The sequence below is a fragment of the Phacochoerus africanus genome, chromosome 14 (genome assembly GCF_016906955.1).
Source record: "Phacochoerus africanus isolate WHEZ1 chromosome 14, ROS_Pafr_v1, whole genome shotgun sequence".
In the NCBI taxonomy this organism is placed as follows: Eukaryota; Metazoa; Chordata; class Mammalia; order Artiodactyla; family Suidae; genus Phacochoerus; species Phacochoerus africanus.
In genome coordinates this window covers 382,813-403,074 of record NC_062557.1, presented here as the reverse complement: position 1 = coordinate 403,074, position 20,262 = coordinate 382,813, and the positions used below count along the sequence as shown (strand labels likewise).

At 57.1% G+C, this 20,262-nt stretch overlaps 2 protein-coding genes across 4 annotated transcripts in view; both read left to right on the top strand.

The window, feature by feature from the left end:
• Positions 1-1,161: 1,161 nt before the first annotated feature.
• On the top strand, positions 1,162-12,847 carry FN3K (fructosamine 3 kinase). Of its 2 annotated transcripts, none has more exons than XM_047758152.1 (6): positions 1,162-1,510; positions 4,188-4,339; positions 5,406-5,497; positions 5,809-5,891; positions 11,183-11,305; positions 12,401-12,847. In XM_047758152.1, exons 1-6 carry the CDS (start codon positions 1,370-1,372, stop codon positions 12,737-12,739), a joined length of 930 nt encoding a protein of 309 aa, XP_047614108.1. In that variant the 5' UTR covers positions 1,162-1,369; the 3' UTR covers positions 12,740-12,847. The 2 variants fall into 2 exon arrangements, with proteins under 2 accessions (XP_047614108.1, XP_047614109.1); XM_047758153.1 differs by lacking the exon at positions 1,162-1,510 and adding an exon at positions 1,562-1,586.
• Positions 12,848-13,796: 949 nt separating this feature from the next.
• TBCD (tubulin folding cofactor D) overlaps positions 13,797-20,262 on the top strand; it is a 124,178-nt gene continuing 117,712 nt past the window's right edge. For both annotated transcript variants that reach the window (XM_047758406.1, XM_047758405.1), the window contains exons 1-4: positions 13,797-14,124; positions 15,201-15,251; positions 19,079-19,176; positions 20,053-20,154. In XM_047758406.1, coding sequence (XP_047614362.1) covers positions 13,917-14,124; positions 15,201-15,251; positions 19,079-19,176; positions 20,053-20,154 — 459 coding nt within the window. In that variant the 5' untranslated portion in view covers positions 13,797-13,916. The remainder of the gene's footprint in view (positions 14,125-15,200; positions 15,252-19,078; positions 19,177-20,052; positions 20,155-20,262) is intronic.

Sequence of the window (20,262 nt, the reverse complement as noted above, 5' to 3'; positions counted from 1 at the left end):
TTCTGATTCGACCCCTGGCCTGGAAACTTCTACATGCCCTGGGGAAGGCTGTGAAAAGAAGAAAAAGAGAGGTCAGGAGTTCCCGTTGTGGCTCAGCCGTAACAAACCCAACTCGTATCCGTGAGGACACAGTTTGATCCCTGGCCTTGTTTAGTGGGTTAATGATCTGGTGTTGCCATGAGCAGACGTGGCTTGGATCTGGCATTGCTGTGGCTGTGGTGTAGGCCAGCAGCTGTAGCTTCGATTCGCCCCCTGGCCTGGAAACTTCCATATGTTGTGGGTGCGGCCTTAAAAAAAAAGAGGACCCCAAAAGCCTTCAGAGAGAGAAGTGTTTCCACACAGAGAATGAGAAAACGGCTCACCACGTCTCGGCAGCACGGGAGTGGGAGAGCGGGTGGTGGAGCGCATCTGGATGTCACATTCCACACCCAGCGGGACCCCCCCCCCCCCCCCCCCCGGGGCGGGGAGAATAAAGATGTCTGCGGAGGTGCCAGAGCTCAGACTCGCTGTCACCATCACGAACCCCTTCTCAAGATGCAGTGGAGGGTGGGCTTCGCCGGACGGAGAGGAAGACCCAGGATTCCCAGGACTCAAAGGGTCAGGCTCCACCTGCAGGTGCTACATTGTCTCCTGCCCCCCGCGCCCCCTCCCCCCCCCCGGGGGCAGCGTGTGCAAGGGCATGTGTGCGCATGCCTGTGAGCACATGGCTTATGTGTGTCTTGAAGCTCCCTTCCTGGGGCCTCTGGTCTCTGTAATCAGGTGTCCCACCCTGGGTGGGGTCAGCGCCTGGTATCAGAACCCCCAGAGCAGCCTCTATCTCTGATGGGCACCAGGCTGCAAGGAGCAGGTGCGTGGCCTGGGGCCTGGCAGGATGTGGTCAGGTCCCCAGCCTTCTGTGGACCTGCGAGACCTGGCCAGGCGGTGCGGGCCATCCCCCAGGACTGTCCTGGGTGCTGCTGGGTGGAAGGGGTCTGGGCCGAGGCCCAGAGAAGGTTCAGGGAACTTGGGTGCCTGGAGGTCGGGCCGCGAGCAAGCGCCCGCGGGTCCAGGCGCCCAGACCGCGAAGGCCCGGGGAGGGCACCGCCCCACGGCGGTCCCCCAATCACAGCGCTCCTCCTGCCCCCGCCCCCTCCCTCCGGGCAGGGTCCGCCCCGCCTGGCCCTCGGCGGGCGCGGAGCGCTCTCGCTCCGTCTCCGCACCCCCAGCCCCGGCTCCGCGGCGGCGGCGGTGGGAGTCTGCAGGGCGCTCGCCCCAGGCGCCTCCGCAGCTGACAGCGGCCTCGGCAGCAGCGAGCTCGCGTCCCGGGCCCGCTGTCCTGCGGCCCCGGGTCCCCGCGTCCCTTGTCGCCCATCCCGCCCCTCCCTCCCCCATGGAGCCGCTGCTGCGGGCCGAGCTGCGCACCACGACCCTGCGCGCCTTCGGGAGCCCGGGCGCCGGCTGCATCAGCGAGGGGCGCGCCTACGACACCGATGCAGGCCCCGTGTTTGTCAAGGTCAACCGCAGGTCGCTGGTGCGTGCCCCCGCCCCTTCCCAGTCCACCCCACCACTCCCGGCCCGCCCCGGGGCTCCAGCGGAGAACGGCTGGGGTGAGAGAGGCCTGGAGGGGGTGGGGAGAGGCCTCAGGGGGGCTCCGGGGAGGGCGCCGTGGTCCGGTCCTGGGCCCCGGGGCCGCCCGCGGCCTTACAGAATTGGCCCCAACATGCACGCCAAAAGGGCTCAAGCATTTTCTGCGGACTCCTGGGTTTTACTTGCTGCAGGATTAATTTACTTCCTTTTGCCTGGATGCAAAGGAGGCTCTGCTGTCTGTTTTAATTTTTCAACCAGCAGGCATGGGGGAGGTGAGGCTTGGGATCCTGGGCTGCTTCTGTGACTCCCATGGGGCCCAGCTCTGCACTCCCTTCCCCACAGCCCCTGGGTCTCCGGGTCAGGTGGAAAGAGCCTGGGTGCACCACCCGAGGGCCAGGCCCATGCTCCTACTCACAGGCCATGCTTGTGTTTGCTCCTGGTTTCTGTCGCCTGCTTAAAACGTTGCTGTTAAGCATATGTGGAGAATAGGAGACTTTACAGACAGGGAAAGTCAGCCACAGTGGGCCCCCCGGGTGCTGAGGATGGCATTCCCTCAGCCCTGGCAGGCGCTCCATGGACACCCCTAGTGCTCTGTGGGCCAGGTCCCTTGGAGGTTCTGCAGTACGGGGGGCACAGGCTGTGGGCAAGTCCCAGAAGGACCCCTGCAGTCCCCCTGCCGCACTGCCCACATCTAGAATGGACAATGGGTTGGTTTTTGTCTGGCATCCCCGCTCTGTTGGCACTGGGAACTAATGAAGAATCTGATTTCAGAACCCAAATTTCTTAAAATGATAAGCCCCACCCCCCGGGAAGTGGTCTGGGGTTCAGAGTTCACACTGGCCCTGGAACTTTCACAGTGGTGCCCTGAGAGCTCCTCCAGGCTGGGCTCCACTAATCACCCTGGCAGCCTGCAATGCTGCTGGCACCTGTGGTCAATGCACATGACCAGGTGCAAGGTGAGGCCCTCAAGCACGTAGGCAGCCTGAAGCCCAGGTGCTCTGTGCCCCTGCAGTGTTGGGGCTCACCCTGGGAGCGGGCCCGGGGGCAGTGGAAACCTCTCTCCATGATGCCAGGTGGGGTTGGCAGTTAGCAGGGCACCTAGTGCATTCTCCCCTCCAGTACTTGAACTGAAGGATGAAATACTCTTCTTGCCTAGAAAGAGAGGCTTTGCTGTTAGTCTATAGCCAGAGGTATTCACAGACCATGTTTTAGCTCAGGTACAGTGTAGCTAAGGTGAGAGAGAGCTCCTCACCTGATTCAAAACTGGGCTATTTCGCGACATGTTTCAGAAGTTGGAAGACTCTTGGTTTCCCGTGGAGGCCGCCTCCTTCTGGGGCGGGACGTGCGGTTCCCTCCCAGCCCCCAGGTCCTGCTCTGGGGACCTTCCCTGGACCGAAGGCCAGGCTGAAGAGACCCCCACTCACTCTGGCACCACCCATGCTGCCCTGTGCTGCCCTCATTTGCCGTAAGTGCTCAAGGCAGCCCGGGGCAGGTCATCTGGAAGAGGACACAGGCCCAGCTCCAGACCCTCTGCTAACCCACACCCCAAGGCACCCTACCAGCACCCCCACAGCATTGTGGCATCCTGCAGCTCCCTGCGATACCCCCAGCACCCCATGGTCCCCATGACACTCCCAGCACCCCCTGTACATCTGTGATACTCCCAGCACCCCCTGTACATCTGTGATACTCCCAGCATCCCCTGTACATCTGTGACACCCCCAGCACCCCATGGTCCTCCGTGATACTCCCAGCACCCCCCTGTACATCTGTGATAGCCCCAGCGCCCCATGGTCCCCCATGATACTCCCAGCACCCCCTCTACATCTGTGACACCCCCAGCATCCCCTGTACATCTGTGACACCCCCAGCACCCCATGGTCCCCCATGATACTCCCAGCACCCCCTCTACATCTGTGACACCCCCAGCATCCCCTGTACATCTGTGACACCCCCAGCACCCCATGGTCCTCCGTGATACTCCCAGCACCCCCCTGTACATCTGTGATAGCCCCAGCGCCCCATGGTCCCCCATGATACTCCCAGCACCCCCTCTACATCTGTGACACCCCCAGCACCCCCTGTACATCTGTGACACCCCCCAGCACCCCATGGTCCTCCGTGATACTCCCAGCACCCCCCTGTACATCTGTGATAGCCCCAGCGCCCCATGGTCCCCCATGATACTCCCAGCACCCCCTCTACATCTGTGACACCCCCAGAACCCCCTGTACATCTGTGACACCCCCAGCACCCCATGGTCCCCCATGATACTCCCAGCACCCCCCTGTACATCTGTGATAGCCCCAGCGCCCCACGGTCCTGCATGACACCCCCAGGACCCTCCCCCATGACCTGTGCTTTTTTACCTCTCAGGGCACCGCACCTGCTACAGGGGTCAGACTCTGGCGCCCCAACTCCAGGCACAGCCTTATCCCCTCCAAAGGGACCATGTGGCATCCTGCGGTCCCAGGGCTAATGCCCATCCCCCCAGCCAGTGTTTGGCAGCTGAGGTCCCGGGTGCTTGTGACCCTGTGTGGTGGCCTGTGTCCAGGGATGCGAGCCTGGGCCTGGCTGCAGAGCCCCTGCTGGAGTCGGAATGTGGGCCGTGTTCCCCGCAGGCCCGGCAGATGTTTGAGGGGGAGATGGCGAGCCTGGAGGCTCTTCGGAGCACCGGCCTGGTGCGGGCGCCTCGGCCCATCAAGGTGATTGACCTGCCTGGAGGTGGGGCGGCCTTCGTGATGGAGCATCTGAAGATGAGGGGCCTGAGCAGGTGAGTGTGTGTGAGAGACAGACAGACAGATGGTGGGAGAGCTGCCACATAGCAGCAGGGATCAGAGCGGGGGCCGAGGATCACACCTGCCCTCCCTCAGGCAGACAAGGGGCGCTTGCGTTCCACGATGTGGCACCGCATAGGCGTGTTTAACCCCCTGTGCCTTCTGCCTGGAGGGACCACCGCCAGCTCAGGGTGGTCACTGAGGTCGCAACTGGGAAGTCTCTGAAGCGCTTACTTTTTTTCTAATTACGTATTTATTTTAGGGCCCGCACCTGCTGCACATGGAAGGTCCCAGGCCAGGGGGGTTGAATGGGAGCTGCAGCTGCCAGCCTACACCCCAGCCACAGCCATGCCAGATCCGAGCCGCATCTTCGGCCTACACCACAGCTCACGGCAACGCCGGATCCTTAACCCACAGACTTGCAACCTCATGGTTCCCCGTCAGATTGGTTTCCGCTGAGCCGTGATGGGAACCCCCTAGCCTTTTCTTTTTTTTGTCTTTTTTTGCTATTTCTTTGGGCCGCTCCCGCGGCATATGGAGGTTCCCAGGCTAGGGGTCAAACCGGAGCTGTAGCCATCGCCCTACTCCAGAGCCATAGCAACATGGGATCCGAGCCGCGTCTGCAACCCACACCACAGCTCACAGCAACGCCGGATCGTTAACCCACTGAGCAAGGGCAGGGACCGAACCCGCAACCTCATGGTTCCCAGTCGGATTCGTTAGCCACTGCGCCACGACGGGAACTCCCGGAGCCTTTTCCTTGTACTTGATCTCTCTTTGTATTTACACAAACCGGGAGATGGCGTTTTTACCCAACGCTACCCTGAGCGCCGTCCCTCAGTTCCCAGTACCTCCGAGGCCCCTGCCGCAGCCCACCCGCCTCCCCCGCCCGGCGATTTTCTCTGTTTTGTTTTTGTAGACGGCCGTTGCCTGCTGTTCGTGTTTTCAGCTTTTAAAGGACGAAGACGCGCTCTCCAGGTCTTTAAAGCTTTTCTCGAAGAGGACAGGCTCGCAGGTGGTGGTCGCTTCTTATCTTAATTGGCTGCGTTTCTTCTTCCTCAGCCAGGCAGCAAAACTTGGAGACCAGATGGCAGAGCTGCACCTTTACAACCAGAAGCTCGGGGAGAAGTTGCGGGGGGAGGAGAGCAGAGTGGGTATGTCCAGGTCGGTCGGGGTCGCGCGCGCCCTTGACAATGGTGCTGGGGTGTCCCCGGATGGGCCGGCTTGCACACCACCTGCCTGCGGACGGCGGCGTGCAAGAAGAATCGGCTCATGGCCCCTTTCGGACGCAGCCTGCCCGCGGGCTCGGAGGCGTGTGCCGGCCGCTCCAAGGGTGGCCCCATTGCTGCCACGTACAGTGCGTCCTCGGCCACCCGCTCTCCAGCCGTGGGCCCCGGGGCCTGTCCTGGTGCCCTGCGGAGGTCTGGCATTGAAGCGAGAGACCAATAGCCCTTTCTGTTGACAGGTCAGAGGGCTGAGGGTGCCGGGCCGCAGCATGTGACCAAGTTTGGCTTCCACACGGTGACCTGCTGTGGCTTCATCCCGCAGGTGAGTGTCCCGTGGAGGTGCCCCTGCTTCGTTCCTGATGCCAGTCCCAGTCCCTGGGCACCAGGAAGACTGTCCACCTGATTTCTTTTTTTTTTTTTATTAAAAATATTTTTTTCTTGTCTTTTTAGGGCTGCACCCACTGCACATGGAGGGTCCCAGGCTAGGGGTCTAACTGGAGCTGCAGCTGCCGGCCTCCACCAGAGCCACAGCAACGCAGGATGCAAGCCTCCTCGGCCACCTGCACCACAGCTCATGGCAACGCCGGATCCTTAACCCACGGAGCGAGGCCAGGGATGGAACCCGTGTCCTCATGGATGCTAGTTGGGTTCGTGAACTGCTGAGCCATGACAGGAACGCCAGCACACATCATTCTGAAATAAGGAAATACTGGAGTGACAGGGACTCCTGTGCACCTGATCTCTGAAAGCAGAGTGTGAGCTGTGAGACGTGGGGCTGGGAGAGTAGATGCCAAGGTTCACGGAGCTGAGCTTGGAGGAGGTGGGGAGCCATCGGGCAGGCGGAAGAGCGTTCTCAGCAGAGAGACCAGCAGGTGCAAAGGTCACAGCACAGGAGGGCAGGTGTGAGTGTGGGGATTGGAAGTGGTGGTGGGGGCAGCTTTTGAGGTCAGGGCCCAAGTCCGGGTCACTCCGCCCCCCCCCCAGGACCTTTAAAAACTATTAGTACTGGGAGTTCCCTCGTGGCACAGCAGGTTAAGGGTCTGGCATTGTCACAGCCGTGGCATAGGTCACAACTGCCATGTAGGTTTGATTCCTGGCCCAGGCACTTCCGCGTGCCACGGGTGTGGACCAAAAACCCCTCAAACTATTATACTATTGAGGTGTAATTCAGCAGCATAAATGCACTATTTTAAATTTTTTTTTGTCTTTTTTTTTAGCTATTTCTTGGGCCGCTCTCGCGGCATGTGGAGGTTCCCAGGCTAGGGGTCGAATCGGAGCTGCAGCCACCGGCCTACGCCAGAGCCATAGCAACGCGGGATCCGAGCCGCGTCTGCAACCTACACCACAGCTCACGGCAACGCCGGATCGTTAACCCGCTGAGCAAGGGCCGGGACGGAACCCGCAACCTCATGGTTCCTAGTCTGATTTGTTAACCACTGCGACACGACGGGAACTCCTTTTTTAATTTTTTAAATTTTTTTTGTCTTTTTATAAATGCACTATTTTAAAACGCATGGTTCCGAAGCTCCCACTGTGGCGCAGTGGAAACAGTCCCACTAGCATCCACGAGGACGCGGGTTCAATCCCTGGCCTCCCTCAGTGGGTCGGGGATCTGGCGCTGCCGTGAGCTGGGGTAGGTATATGTTGCAGACGTGGCTCAGATCCCGATTTGCTGTGGCTGTGGTATAGGCTGGCAGCCGTAGCGCCAATTCGACCCTGAGCCTGGGAACTTCCACATGCCACGGGTGTCGCCCTAAAAAGCAAAAAACTAAACTAAACTAAAATGGATGGTTCAGTGGGTTTTAGGCTATTCACAGTATAGTGCAAGCATCACCCGCCTTCCCTACTTCCAGAACATTCCATCACCCAGAGAGAATCACAGGTCTGCTAGCAGTCACTCCTCTCCCCACCCTCTGTCAGCCGAAACCTCCGGTCCCCTTCTGTGTCTAGGACGTGCCTGTTCTGGACTTCTCCTAGTGTCCGTGGCATCATACACTAGGTAGCTTTCTGTGACCCACTGGTGTGGGCCGAGGTCACCAGGGGCAAGATTCTTGCGAAGCTGGAGGCGGATTTCAGGATCCCAGCCGAGGGGCAGCCCTCACACCTGGGGTCCCTAGAAATGCACCTGGTGGTTTAGGGCCCCGCGCCTCCCTGGGGTCACACACGTGTCTGGAGCCGTGGTCTCTCAGTAGTGTGGGCTCAGGCTGGTGTGTCCACGTGTGGCGCATTGTTCCACTTCCCATGTTGAGTTTAAGGGACGTGAGTCCCCGAGACTTGGTTGGCCTCACACGGTGGCGTCTCAAGAACGGAGGGTAGGGGAGTTCCCATCACGGCTCAGTGGTAATGAACCCCACTAGAATCTGTGAGGACTCGGATTCCATCCCTGGCCCTGCTCAGTGGGTTGCGGCTTGGATCTGGCATTGCGGTGAGCTGTGGGGTAGGTCACACATGAGGCTTGGATCTGGTGTGGCTGTGGTGTGGGCCGGCAACTGCAGCTCTGATTCAACCCCTAGCCTGGGAACCTCCATGTGCCGCGGGGGCGGCCCTGAAAAAACCAAAAGCTGAGGGATGAACTTGTATACACACGACCCCAATGTGGGAGCGGGGGAGGCTGGCCTGTTGGGGACACAGGCGGCCCCTGAGTGCCCTTCTGAGTTCAGGATCAGAGAACCAACTTAGCTCAGCTGCAGCCCGGACGCCTGGCCCGCCTCCTGGTGCTGGACAAGATGGTCCTGGAGGTAGCGTCTGGTGGGTGTCATAGCCTAGATGGACCGGCCCCAAGTTTCCAGAGGCGCCCGGCTCCTGGGGAGGCTGAGTGGGCCCTTGGGGGCTGCAGCCCTGGATGAGGCGACCCTGAACGGTGTCGCCTCATGAGCTGAGCCCCGTTGGGACCCCTGGCTCGGTTGAGGGACTGACGTGTTTTGTTTGCTGGCTCGCCCCACACGCCATCCCAAGCAACTTGTCCAATTCGACACCCCAGGTCCCGTGGCCATCCCAGAAGGCGGGCTGTCATCAATCCACTTTATAGATGAGGAAAGTGATGTGCAGAGAAGCCAGCTGGCACCCGAGCTGTGCAGCTGGTAAGCTGAGTGCCAGTGTTTGGCCCTGACTCCCACACATCCTGCCCCTCTGTCCAGGTGAGGGCTGGGTCCCCCACCACCTGTGCACCCAGGTGGCTCCGCTTTTGGTAGCACAGAGGAAGGTCACATCTTTCCGGGGGTGAGGGGATCCCGGCTTGTCTGTCCAGGTGGAGGGCTAGCCGGTACTGTCTCCAGCGCCCGACACAATCTGCCTTTTATGACCTGGTCATCCAGGAGGAAGACGAGGCTGGAACACCAGCAGTTGAGCGGCAAAGGGGGCACAAGGGAATATGCCATCCCACTGGGGAAGGACTGCCCTGTCTTCTGTGCAGTGCACCTGGTACCAGGGGGGTGAACCCAGGGGCTCGGCGACCAGAACCCCCAGCTCAGGGAGTCTCCATGCTGAGCGCCAGGGATGTGTGCTCTCTGGAAAGTTCCTCTCCTAAGGAGTGTCCCAAAGTAAACTTTTAAAAAACATTAAATTAATTAATTAATTAATTTTGCTTTTTAGGGTGGCATCCATGGCATATGGAGGTTCCCAGGCTAGGGGTCAAATCGGAGCTGCAGCTGCCGGCCTACACCACAGCCACAGCAATGCGGGATCTGAGCTGTGTCTGTGACCTACACCACAGCTCACGGCAATGCCAGATCCTTAACCCACTGAGCGAGGCCAGGGATCGAACCCGCAAGCTCGTGGTTCCTCGTCGGATTTGTTTCCCCTGCGCCACGACGGGAACTGCCCTGTTGACTAATGATGTGGAGCATGTCTTCCCTGCTTATTTGCCGTATTTAGGGACGTAAATATTCAGGATTATTATATCTTCATCAGTTGACTCGCTTTCCATTGCGACCCCCATTCCTTTGCTCTGAAACCTGCTTTGATACTAATAGAGCCCCTCCAGCTTTCTTTTGTTTAGTGTTAGCAAGATTTACCTTTTCTATCCTTTTAGCTGGTTTCTGTTTCTGTTTTTTTTTTTGTTTGTTTTGTTTTTTTTCTTTTTTGGCTGCCTGCCGCATTTGGAGTTCCCAGGCCAGGAATCAGATCTGAGCCGCATTTGTGACCTAAGCTTCAGCTGCAGTAATGCCAGATCCTTAACCCACTGTGCTAAGCCTGGGATCAAACCTGTGTCCGGGAGCTCCCAAGATGCTTCCGATCTCATTATGCTACAGTGGGAACTCTAATTTCTGATTTTTTAAAATTTATTTGCAAGTTCTTTGATGGCCTGCGTTCTCACCGCTGTGACTCTGGTTGCTGTTGTGCGGCGTAGGTTCAATCCCTGGCCCAGGAATTGCCACATACTGCCTGTGTGGCAAAAAAGAAAAAAAAGAAAAAAGACAGAACCTGAAATAAATGTTGCAACTCTCTTTTAAAAAGAAATTATTGGAGTTCCCGTAGTGGCTCAGTGGTTAATTAATCTGACTGGGAACCACGAGGTTTCAGGTTGGATCCCTGGCCTTGCTCAGTGGGTTAAGAATCCAATGTTGCCGTGAGCTGTGGTGTAGGTCTCAGACGCGGCTCGGATCTGGTGTTGCTGTGGCTGTGGCTGTGGCATAGGCCGGCGGCTACAGCTCCGATTTGACCCCTAGCCTGGGAACCTCCATATGCTGCAAGTGCAGCCCTAAAAATGAAAAAAAGACAAAAAATTTTTTTATTTTTTATTTTATTTAATTTTATTATTTAATTTTGTTTTTCCTTTTAGGGCTGCATCTGAGGCATAAGGAGGTTCCCAGGCTAGGGAACGAATCGGAGCTGTAGCCGCCAGCCCACGCCACAGCCATGGCAATGCTGGATCCTTAATCCACTGATCAAGGCCAGGGATCAAACCTGCATCTTCTTGGATGCTAGTCAGATTCGTTTCCACGAAGCCACGACAGGAATACCTGTTTTGTTTTTAATATAAAGTGCCTTTCCTGTACACAGCTTATAATTGGGTGTTCCCCCCCCCACCCCGCCCCTTTTTAAGGCTGCTCCTGTAGCCTGTGGAAGTTCCTAGGCTGGGGGAGAAATGGAGCTACAACTGTTGGCCTTACGCCAGACCCACAGCAACAGCAGATCCAAGCCTCCTCTGTGACCTACACCACAGCTCATGGCAATGCCGGATCCTCAACCCACTGAGTGAGGCCAGGGATGGAGGCTGAATCCTCATAGCTACTAGTAGGGCTTGTTACTGCTGAGTCACAGTGGGGACTCCTAACCGGGCCTTGCTTTATTTCTCTAACTTGTCGGTCTCTGTCATTCAACTGGGACATTTAGACCGTTCGCATTTAAGTGCTTATTGCTATGGTTAGCTTTGACTCTGTCTTGCCATTTCTTTTTTATTTCTCATCTGTTCTTCTCTCTTTTTTCTTCCTTTTGCTCTCTTTCAAATTAACTACGTCTTTGTACTGATTCCCTCTTATGTCCCTTGTTGGCCAGTGATAATCTTTGCTGTGCTCTTTTAGTGGGTGCTCTAGGGTTTAGGCAGGTTTCACGCTTAACTCTGTCCTGTGAGCACCAGCTCCAGTAGCAGCCCTTCCTTTCCCTGTTGCCCAGGTGAACGAGTGGCAGGACGACTGGCCAACCTTCTTCACGCGGCACCGGCTCCAAGCACAGCTGGACCTCATTGAGAAGGACTATGCTGACCGAGAGGCACGAGAACTCTGGTCACGGCTGCAGGTGGGCACAGCAGTTATCCCCTGGGAGTGGGGCTGTCTTTTGAGCCCATATGTCTGTGGCGCTCTCTGCTAGACTAGAGCCAGGATGGAGACCACTGAGCCTGAGCAGAGTTGGGCAAGGTGTGGACACATAAGTGCCTGACTATTGGCTTGATGGGGAAACTGGGGAGGGGGTGGGGCACTTGGCCCCTGAGCACACCTCTCACCTGCTAGGTCACCAGCTACTTAACCTCAAACTTTCCCCATGTGAAATGTAGGTGCCTGGCTTGTAAATGGCATTTACTATTACTTTCTTAGCTGCTCTTAGGCTGTTCTGCCTTCTCACCAAGACACAAACGTCTCACCTCTCGGAGCAGATGTGGGCAGCAGGTGCCCAGAGTGGCTGGTTTCAAAACATAACTCGCGGAGTTCCTGCTGTGGCTCAGTGGGTTAAGAACCCACTATAGTGTCTGTGAGGATGTGGGTTCGATCCCTGGCCTTGCTTAGTGGGTTAAGGATCCAGCGTTGCTGTGAGCTATGGCATAGATCCCAGTCTCGGCTTGGATCCTGCATTGCTGTGACTGTGGTGCAGGTCGGCAGCTGTGGCTCCGATTCCACCCCTGGCCTGGGAATTTCTATATGCTGCAGGCGTGGCCCTAAAAAGGAAAGAAAAACAAACTCTTAAAATCTTGTTAAAAAAAAACCCCCACAAAAACCCAAAAAGACAGAACTTGCAAATCAATTCAGGCTGAGCACGCATTCATGGAATTTTAACTCACTATTGAAGTAATCAGGCTACAACAGAGGTGCTGGTGCAAGTGTGCCGTGAAACGAAGGAAGAGCAAGAACGTTTGCTAAGTTACTGAAGAACAGAACGCCACGCAGGTGATATGGCTCGTATCGCACACGGCAATAACGCCATCACCTCTGAAGTTCTTCCCTGGATGGAAATCATTAGCGCTGTAGAGCTTCTGCACCTAAATCCCTAGTACACGCGGAGACAAAATCACATCCCCCTGGAGCCGGAGGTCCTTTTCTCTGGGCTTGGTGGTCGGACCCTGAACACACCTTGTTGCCAGGCCCGGGGTAACTCTGTGTCCCATAATTATTTCCTTAGGTGAAGATCCCGGATCTGTTTTGTGGCCTAGAGATTGTCCCCGCCCTTCTTCACGGGGACCTCTGGTCCGGAAACGTGGCGGAGGACGACTTGGGGCCCGTCGTGTATGACCCGGCCTCCTTCTACGGCCACTCTGAGTTCGAACTGGCCATTGCCTTGATGTTCGGGGGTTTTCCCAGGCCCTTCTTCACCGCCTACCACCGGAAGGTCCCCAAGGCTCCCGGGTTTGACAGGCGGCTGCTGCTCTACCAGCTCTTTAACTACCTAAACCACTGGAACCACTTCGGGCGGCAGTACAGGAGCCCGTCCCTGGGCACCATGCGGAAGCTTCTCAAGTAGCAGCCAGCTCCGTCCCGTCCCGGCTCAGACGCCTCGCAAAGCTGGGGCCGCAGTGCCGGAGGGACTTCAGGACAATAAAGCCCTTGGGGTCTCGGGGATGGAACCGCGTGCTCGGCTTCACCTGTGTCCTCCTTGCAGCTGGGCTAACTTAGGGGGGCCCAGACCACCTGAAAGGTCTCGGACAGGCTCATGGCCTATCCATCTTGCGGAACATGGAGTTGGGTCCTTTCATGACAGTTGTATAGAAATGCACACAGGTTTGGGGTTCGCTTAGGCGGAAGTTGGTGTCGCGTCTCTCTGTGGATTCCTGTTTCTGGCTTAGGGAGAACTGGGGACCACAGGATTGGCCCACCTGTTGCGCAGCATCCCGGGGTCTGAGCGGGGCTCCTAGGCCACCCTTACTGAAGTGGATGGTTGGAAAGAAGCTCCCCCACCCCGCCCCCGCGCGCGCCCCATTCGCAGCTGGTGTTCTGCTGGACGGAGGGGGGTGGAGGGGGCGGGAGCCTTGGTGGGGGGTGTGCCTTGACGGGTGCTTGGGGCGGTGGGGTGTCTGGGGTGTCCGGGGTGGTCGGGGTGTCCGCCTGTCACCATGGAGGGGCGAGACTGCGGGGCACCGCGCACACTCAGAGTGCATCTCTGAAGCCTGCAGCCACACCGTTCTCACTTCTCCCGGATCACCAATTAGCTCGTGGCATCACCAGCGCCCGACGGCCTCTTCTCTGGAAAGTGCACTGCCTAGCGGGCTGCCCCCTGCGCCTGAAGACGGCTTTGCTGGAAGGCCACCACACACACACACCCACACCCACACCCACACCCACACACACCCACACGCGCGCGCGCGCGACCGCGGCCACGCAGGGACGCAGCGCGCGTGCGCGGGGAAGGGGACACGGCCCGTCTGAAGCCCAGTCCTCTGGGCCCCGCCCCCACCCCGGCCTGGCGCCCCCCCCCCCCCGCACTATTTTGGCGGCCGGCGCGCTCCGTAGCGGGGCCTGCGCGCAAGGTCGGAGGTCGCGGGGCGGGGCCGGCGTCGTTGCCACCTCCTCCGCCTCAGCTGTGGAGCGCGCCTCACCACCCGCGCCTCGCGCCTGGTGCTCCGCGCCTCACGCCCCTGCCCCGCGCTCAGCGCCCCCGGAGAGCCAGCTGCGAGGTCGCGGGTGCCTTTCGGCCGCGGAGGATGGCCTTGAGCGAGGAGCCGGCCCCGGGCGCCCCGGCGGACGCGGCGGAGGACCGGGCGGAGGATGCGGCGGAGGATGCGGCGCTGGCCCGCGGCGCCGCCCTCGAGTCGTTCGGAGAGAGCGCGGAGACGCGGGAGCTGCTCGGCCGCCTGCCCGCGGTGCTCGGCGACCGCGCGGCTCGGGAGGGCGCCCTGGAGCGGTTCCGGGGTGCGTGCGGGTCGGGGGGAGGGAGGGGGCGCGCAGGTGCCCCGAGCGCCCGCGCCGGACCCGCTCCTTTCTGCGCCCGGAGACGGCGCGCGCGGACCCGGGGCGCCGGCCCTCCCGGCCCACGTCCCGCAGTGGGGCAGCGAGGGGTGGGCCTCCCCGCCCTGTGCGGGGCGCTGGGGCCGTCGCGCAGCGCAGTTCCTCCGAGTCGGCGGTGCGGGCTGCGCGGGAGCCGGAGGGGAGAGGCGAGGCCGAGCGGGTGTGGGGCCGCCTCCCGAGCCGTTAGCCGCAGACCCGCCGCCCGGCGGAGCAGCGCCGTCGGGATGGCGGATCGATCCGCGCCTCAGAGGTTGAGGGTCGGTCTGGATTCTCCAGGTGTAGACAGAGCCTTGGAGCCGACCCACAACGTCCAAACGATTTCTTAGGATTCCCTGCTTAGGTGGCTAAGCAGGGTTTTGTGATTCAGTAAAACCGTCTTCGCGGGCCTTTTTCACTAAAGCAATTTCTTCGCCTTCTGCTTTCCGGGCTTTGTGATGACAGTTCTGACCTGGGGAGAGGGACAGCCCCTTGCCGCCTGGGCTGGTGGCTTGATTGCTCTGAGTCTGTGTCTCCGGCTGTCCCCGGGGTTGGCACCGGCGGTACCTCGTGCGGGCCCACGGGCTGTCCCAGCCTGGGGAGCGGTCAGAGGAGGAGCTGCGTGGTCCAGACTGCTGCCGTAGGCGAAGGCACTGCTCCTATCGGATAGGAGTGAGCCCAGGCTCGGTGGAGTCAAGGAGGCCGGTGGTGCGAGGGCACCGAGGGCAGTTGCTTGGTGTGTGGGGCACTGGGAGAGTGAAGGCGGGGCAGCGTGTGTGTTTCACGGAGGGGAGAACTGGCTTGGCTGTCAGCAGGGGCGAAGGGAGGAAGGAGTGCTGGGCAGGTGGAGAGCGAGGCCAGGACATAGTGGCCCTGGGGGGGGGGCCTCCCTCGGGTGGCCTGGACTCTTGGGAGCTGCCCTGGGAGTCAGCCTGTGTTTCCAAAGCACCTGTGTCTGTCTGTTTGCCTCAGTGGTGTTAATCTTACCTTGTTTTTCTCTTTAGTCATAATGGACAAGTATCAGGAGCAGCCTCACCTGTTGGACCCACACCTAGGTAAGAATAAAGGCTGATGGTTTCGATTTTATTAGTTACAGATAAGGCCTTGGGGTATGCAGTGTGCGTGTGCACCTGTGTGTGTGCGCGTGCGTGCGTGCGTGCATGCGTGCTCACCAGCAGCGGTAAACGGATGAAGTGCCCGGGTCTGACTTGGTGATGGTGGCGGGCATTCCGCATGTTCTCTTGGCTGCGGGCAGGTGCATTTGAGTTACTTGCTTCCTTGCTGCTGTTTCTTTTGCTCATCACGTGTGTTTTGGCCTGTTCATCTCTGGCACATTTTGTCACCCAGGAGCAAGTGGTTAAGTGCCTTGCTGTGTAATCGTCTTGATCTCACCGTGTGCTTCTGTGGCGTCTGCATATCACAAGTGGAGACCCTGAGGCTTGGGTTTCCTTGACTTTAGCATAGAGGGAATGATCTTTCTGGTTTGTTTCATTTGGGTCTTACTATTTTCTTTATTTTTTGCCCCGTAACGCTTTTTCCCCTTTCTCTTGACCTGCAGTAGGAACACGTGCTCCTGGTGGTGAACTTGGGAAGGAGGAAGGTCGAGACAGGACCTTCAGTTGAACCCGGGACCTTCATGGGGGTGGCAGTGGGTCAGGAACCCCAGGGCTGGACCTCCCCGGTTTACGTCCCCTCCACTGCCGTGTAGCTGCTCTGTCCTGAGTTTTCTCCCTGGGGTGCCATGTCATCAGCACTGCTGCCCCCAGGGCTGTTGAGACCTTAGACACGTCACCCTGTGAGGCACCAGGCGTCAGTGTGTGCCCACAGGTGCCTGCTGGTTTTTCTTTTTCAAGTAACAAGCGGGCTTGTGGAGGTGAGCTTTCAGAGCTGTCCACTGTCCCGGCACAGTCCGCTCATCTGAGGCGTGGTCAGCAGGCCGGCCGGGAGGAGACGGGAGGTCCTCTGTCCTCCCTCGCCCAGCGATGCTGCGTCCACCTCTGAGTTGCGGCTTCAGGAGCCTCTTGTGCCCCTGGAGGTTCCTAGAACCTGGTATTTTAGGAGGATATGACTTGCTCTAGGCCTTTCTTTCTTTTCTTTTCTTTTTTTCCGCATTTTAGGGCCGCACCCACGGCCTATGGAAGTTCCTGGGCTAGGGGTTGAATTGGAGCTGTAGCTGCTGGCCTACACCACAGCCGCAGCAAGGCCGGATCTGTGACCTCTACACCGCAGCTCCCAGCGACACCGGATCCTTAACCCATGGCGCAGTGCCAGGGATCAAACCTGCGTCCTCGTGGACGCTAGTGGGCTTCGTTTCTGCTGAGCCACAGCAGAAACTCCACCAGTCAGATTCTTAACCCCCTGAGCCACGGCGGGAGCTCCACTGAGGCGTTTTCTCTGGCCTCGCCTCCTCCTCTCCCCTGGACTCCAGTCACACGTCTGCTGACGAACTCGGCTGATACGTCGGCAGTGCCCTGCGGCCCTTTAATTGTCCACTTCCTCTCTTCTCCCGCGGGGTAGAGTTCTTACTATTGTATCTTCAGGTTTTCTGATTTTTTTTCGTTTGTAGTGTCTAGTCTGCTGTTGATCCAATTTAATTTTTCACTTCAGGTCGTCTTTTTTCCAGCTCTTGAAATTCTGTTTGTTTTTAAAACATCCTCTGTTTCTTTTTGCGTATTGTTTGTTTTCTTTAACATCCTTGAGGATGTATTGTAGTTCTTATGGTATCGTTTGAAAGTTTATTTATTATAATGATTTTTATTTTTTCCATTATAGCTGGTTTACAGTATTCTGTCGGTTTTCTACTGTACAGCGTGGTGGCCTGGTTATACATACATGTGTAGATTCATCACAAGTGGTTAGACATAGTTCCTGTGTTTTAAAGTTTATATCTGCGAATCCTATCATCTTTGTCATTTCTGGCCATTTTTGTTGTCTGGTTCTTCTGTTAGAGATCACAGTAATTTTGTCTTTTTTTGTGTGTCTTCAGGGCCGCACCCACGGCATATGGAGGTTCCCAGGCTAGGGGTCGAATTGGAGCTACAGCCGCCGGCCTCCGCCACAGCCACAGCCACACCATATCTACAGCTCACGGCATCGCTGGATCCTTAACCCACTGAGCAAGGCCAGGGACCGAACCCGCAACCTCATGGTTCCTAGTTGGGTTCATTAACCACTGAGCCACGACAGGAACTCTGAGATCACAGTGATTTTAAACAGTCGCAGGTCTGGTGATTTTTGAGTGGATGATAGACATTGTGTTTGGTAGCTTGATGAGTGTTTTTAAGTTTTTGTTTTTTAAGAGTATGGAAGTTCAGCAAACAGTTTAGTTAATTGCACTGTGATATCCTTTCAATCCTGTTTAAGCTTTGTTAGGAAGAAAAAGCTTTTTCTCTAGATTTTCTCTAAGCCTTATACTAAGGAAGACTTTTCTGGAAGGTCTGCTGGTTGCTCTGGGTGCTCCACGAGGACTCTGCACTCTGGCCCTGAGGAATTTGAATGTCACCCTGTATGAGCTGTGGGAGTTGTTCAGGCCCAGCCTTGTGGACTAACTGCTGTGCATGTGAGGATGCAGCCTCAGACTTGAGGGGACCTCTGCAGGCTTCTGGGGCGCATCCTTTGCTCAGCTGCCTCTGGCATGTCGCCCTGCAAATATATTTGTCCAGTTCCCTGATTATTCTTTTCTTTATTTTTCCTTAGGGCTGTACCTGCGGCATATGGAGGTTCCCAGGCTAGGGGTCAAATTGGAGCTGCAGCTGCCGGCCTCCACCACAGCCACAGCAATGCCAGATCCAGGCCACATCTGCAGCCTGCACCACAGCTCACAGCGACACCGGATTCTTAACCCACTGAGCAAGGCTAGGGATTGAACTCACATCCTCATGGAAACAGTGTCTGGTCCTTAATCCTCCGAGCCACGATGGGAACTCCTCCCCGGTTGTGCTTTTATAACTGGAAGTGGAAGTCCTTTGTCGTCTGTCTTACTACGTGGTTAGAACCCGATTGTTACTGAGTCACAGGAGGTGCAGGAGGAAGCCTCTGTAACGCATGGTATTACATCCTGATTGGAGGAGCTCCCGCTGTGGTGCAGTGGGATTGGCTGTGACTTGGGAGTGCTGAGACACAGGTTTTTTTTTTTTTAATGATTTTTATTTTTTTCCATTATAGCTAGTTTACAGTGTTCTGTCAGTTTTCTCCTATACAGCAAGGTGACCCAGTCACACATACGCATATACATTCTTTTTTCTCACATTATAAGACACAGGTTTGATCCCCCGCCTGGCATAGTGGGTTAAGGATCCATTGCAGAAGCTGTGGCTTGGATCTGATCTCTAGCCCAAGAATTCCATGTGTTGTGGAGCGGCCAAAAAAAGGAAAAAAAGCAGTGATGGAGGTAGAATTATTTTAAAAAGTAAGAATATTGGAGTTCCCGTTGTGGTGCAGTGGTTAACGAATCTCACTAGGAACCATGAGGTTGCAGGTTCGATTCCTGGCCTTGCTCAGTGGGTTAAGGATCTGGTGTTGTTGTGAGCTGTGGTGTGGGTCACAGATGTGGCTCAGATCAGATGTTGCTGTGGCTCTGGTGTAGGCCGGCGGCTACAGCTCCGATTAGACCCCTAGTCTGGGAACCTCCATATGCCGTGGGAAACGGCACTAGAGAAGGCAAAAAGACAAAAAAAAAAAGAATATTTTTGCTGCATTTTAAAACTAATGCTCTTTTAGAAACTGTTATGATGAAAGTTTTTTTGCTGTATTTGATACTTGGATTATATAAATTTACTAATACCGAACCATTCTTCGATTTCTAAATGGCCCCTTTTTTTCTTTTGACATTTTAACATCATATTGGTGTTTAACAGGCAGTATTTCGTATGTTTTTCTCTAGAATGGATGCTAAACTTGTTGCTGGGATTTGTGCGAGATAAGACATCTCCGGCTGAGCTCGTACATCTGGCTTTTAAATTTCTGTACATCATCACCAAGGTAATCTTCGTATCACACTGTGTGGTTGACGGCACGCTTTCTTCCTGTGCTTGGTCCAAAAGCTGCCTTCCAGATGCTCCCTCGGGAAGGATGGTTCTCCCACAGAAGTCGGGGGCTGCCTTCTTTCTCTTCTTGCCACGTTCTGGGGTCTCCGGGTGCTCGTGGTCTGGGGAGTCTTCGGCTGAAACCGTGCCCTTCAGCATTGTTTTCCCGCCGCGCACGCGGACGGGTCGGGCACCAGGTAGCCAGCCTGGGAGGGCGCGGCTCGGCGCACCCCTGAGCCCGAAGGGCGGAGTGACTGGCGGGTGCTGCCGGGGAGGACAAGGCCGACAGGCTGGGTGGAAGCGGAAGTGCTTCGCAGACCTGAGCCTGCAGGTGGCTTCCAGGGCTCTCGTCTCAGGGCAGGTCCTGAGTACGTGGCTGCGGGGGTGCCCTCATCCTACGTCCGTGCAGGCTCCCGGGGGCGCCGCCGCCGCTGTCAGGGTTGGGGTGGTGCTGGGGCTGCGGCGGCGCCTGGGCGAAGCCGGGGAGAGGCCCGTGGCGCCCTCTGGCCCCGCATTTCACAGAAGCCCTGTGGCTTCCCCAGAACTCGTTCCTCACAGTCAGGGTAGAGGCCAAACTTGTTAGTTTCTAACGTGTGTGTTTCTCGCGAACGGATGGGTTGGTCACGGGACGGCGAGTATATGACGGGCCTCAGGAGGCAGATGGAGCTTTCTCGTTGCTCACTCTTCCTGAGTTGTCTCACTGTGATTCGCTATAATCTTGGATCATTGGGTGGCACTGGTGGTGATTTTTGACAGTAGAGAAAAAGTCGTTTTTCTGTTTTCTGTACTTTGTCGTTGTGTAGTAATTCAGTATCTTTTCTTCCTTTGATAGGTTCGAGGATATAAAACGTTTCTTCGTTTATTTCCACACGAGGTGGCTGATGTGCAGCCAGTCTTGGACATGTGTACGAGTCAGAACCCTAAAGACCATGAAGTGAGCGGCCCTGCCTCCCCCTTCGTTTCCTGCCTCCCGCGTCCCTGGTTTGCTGCTGCTGCGCTGGCAGCGTCCTTTCCCATTTCCTTCCGTTTTATCTCAGGCTCT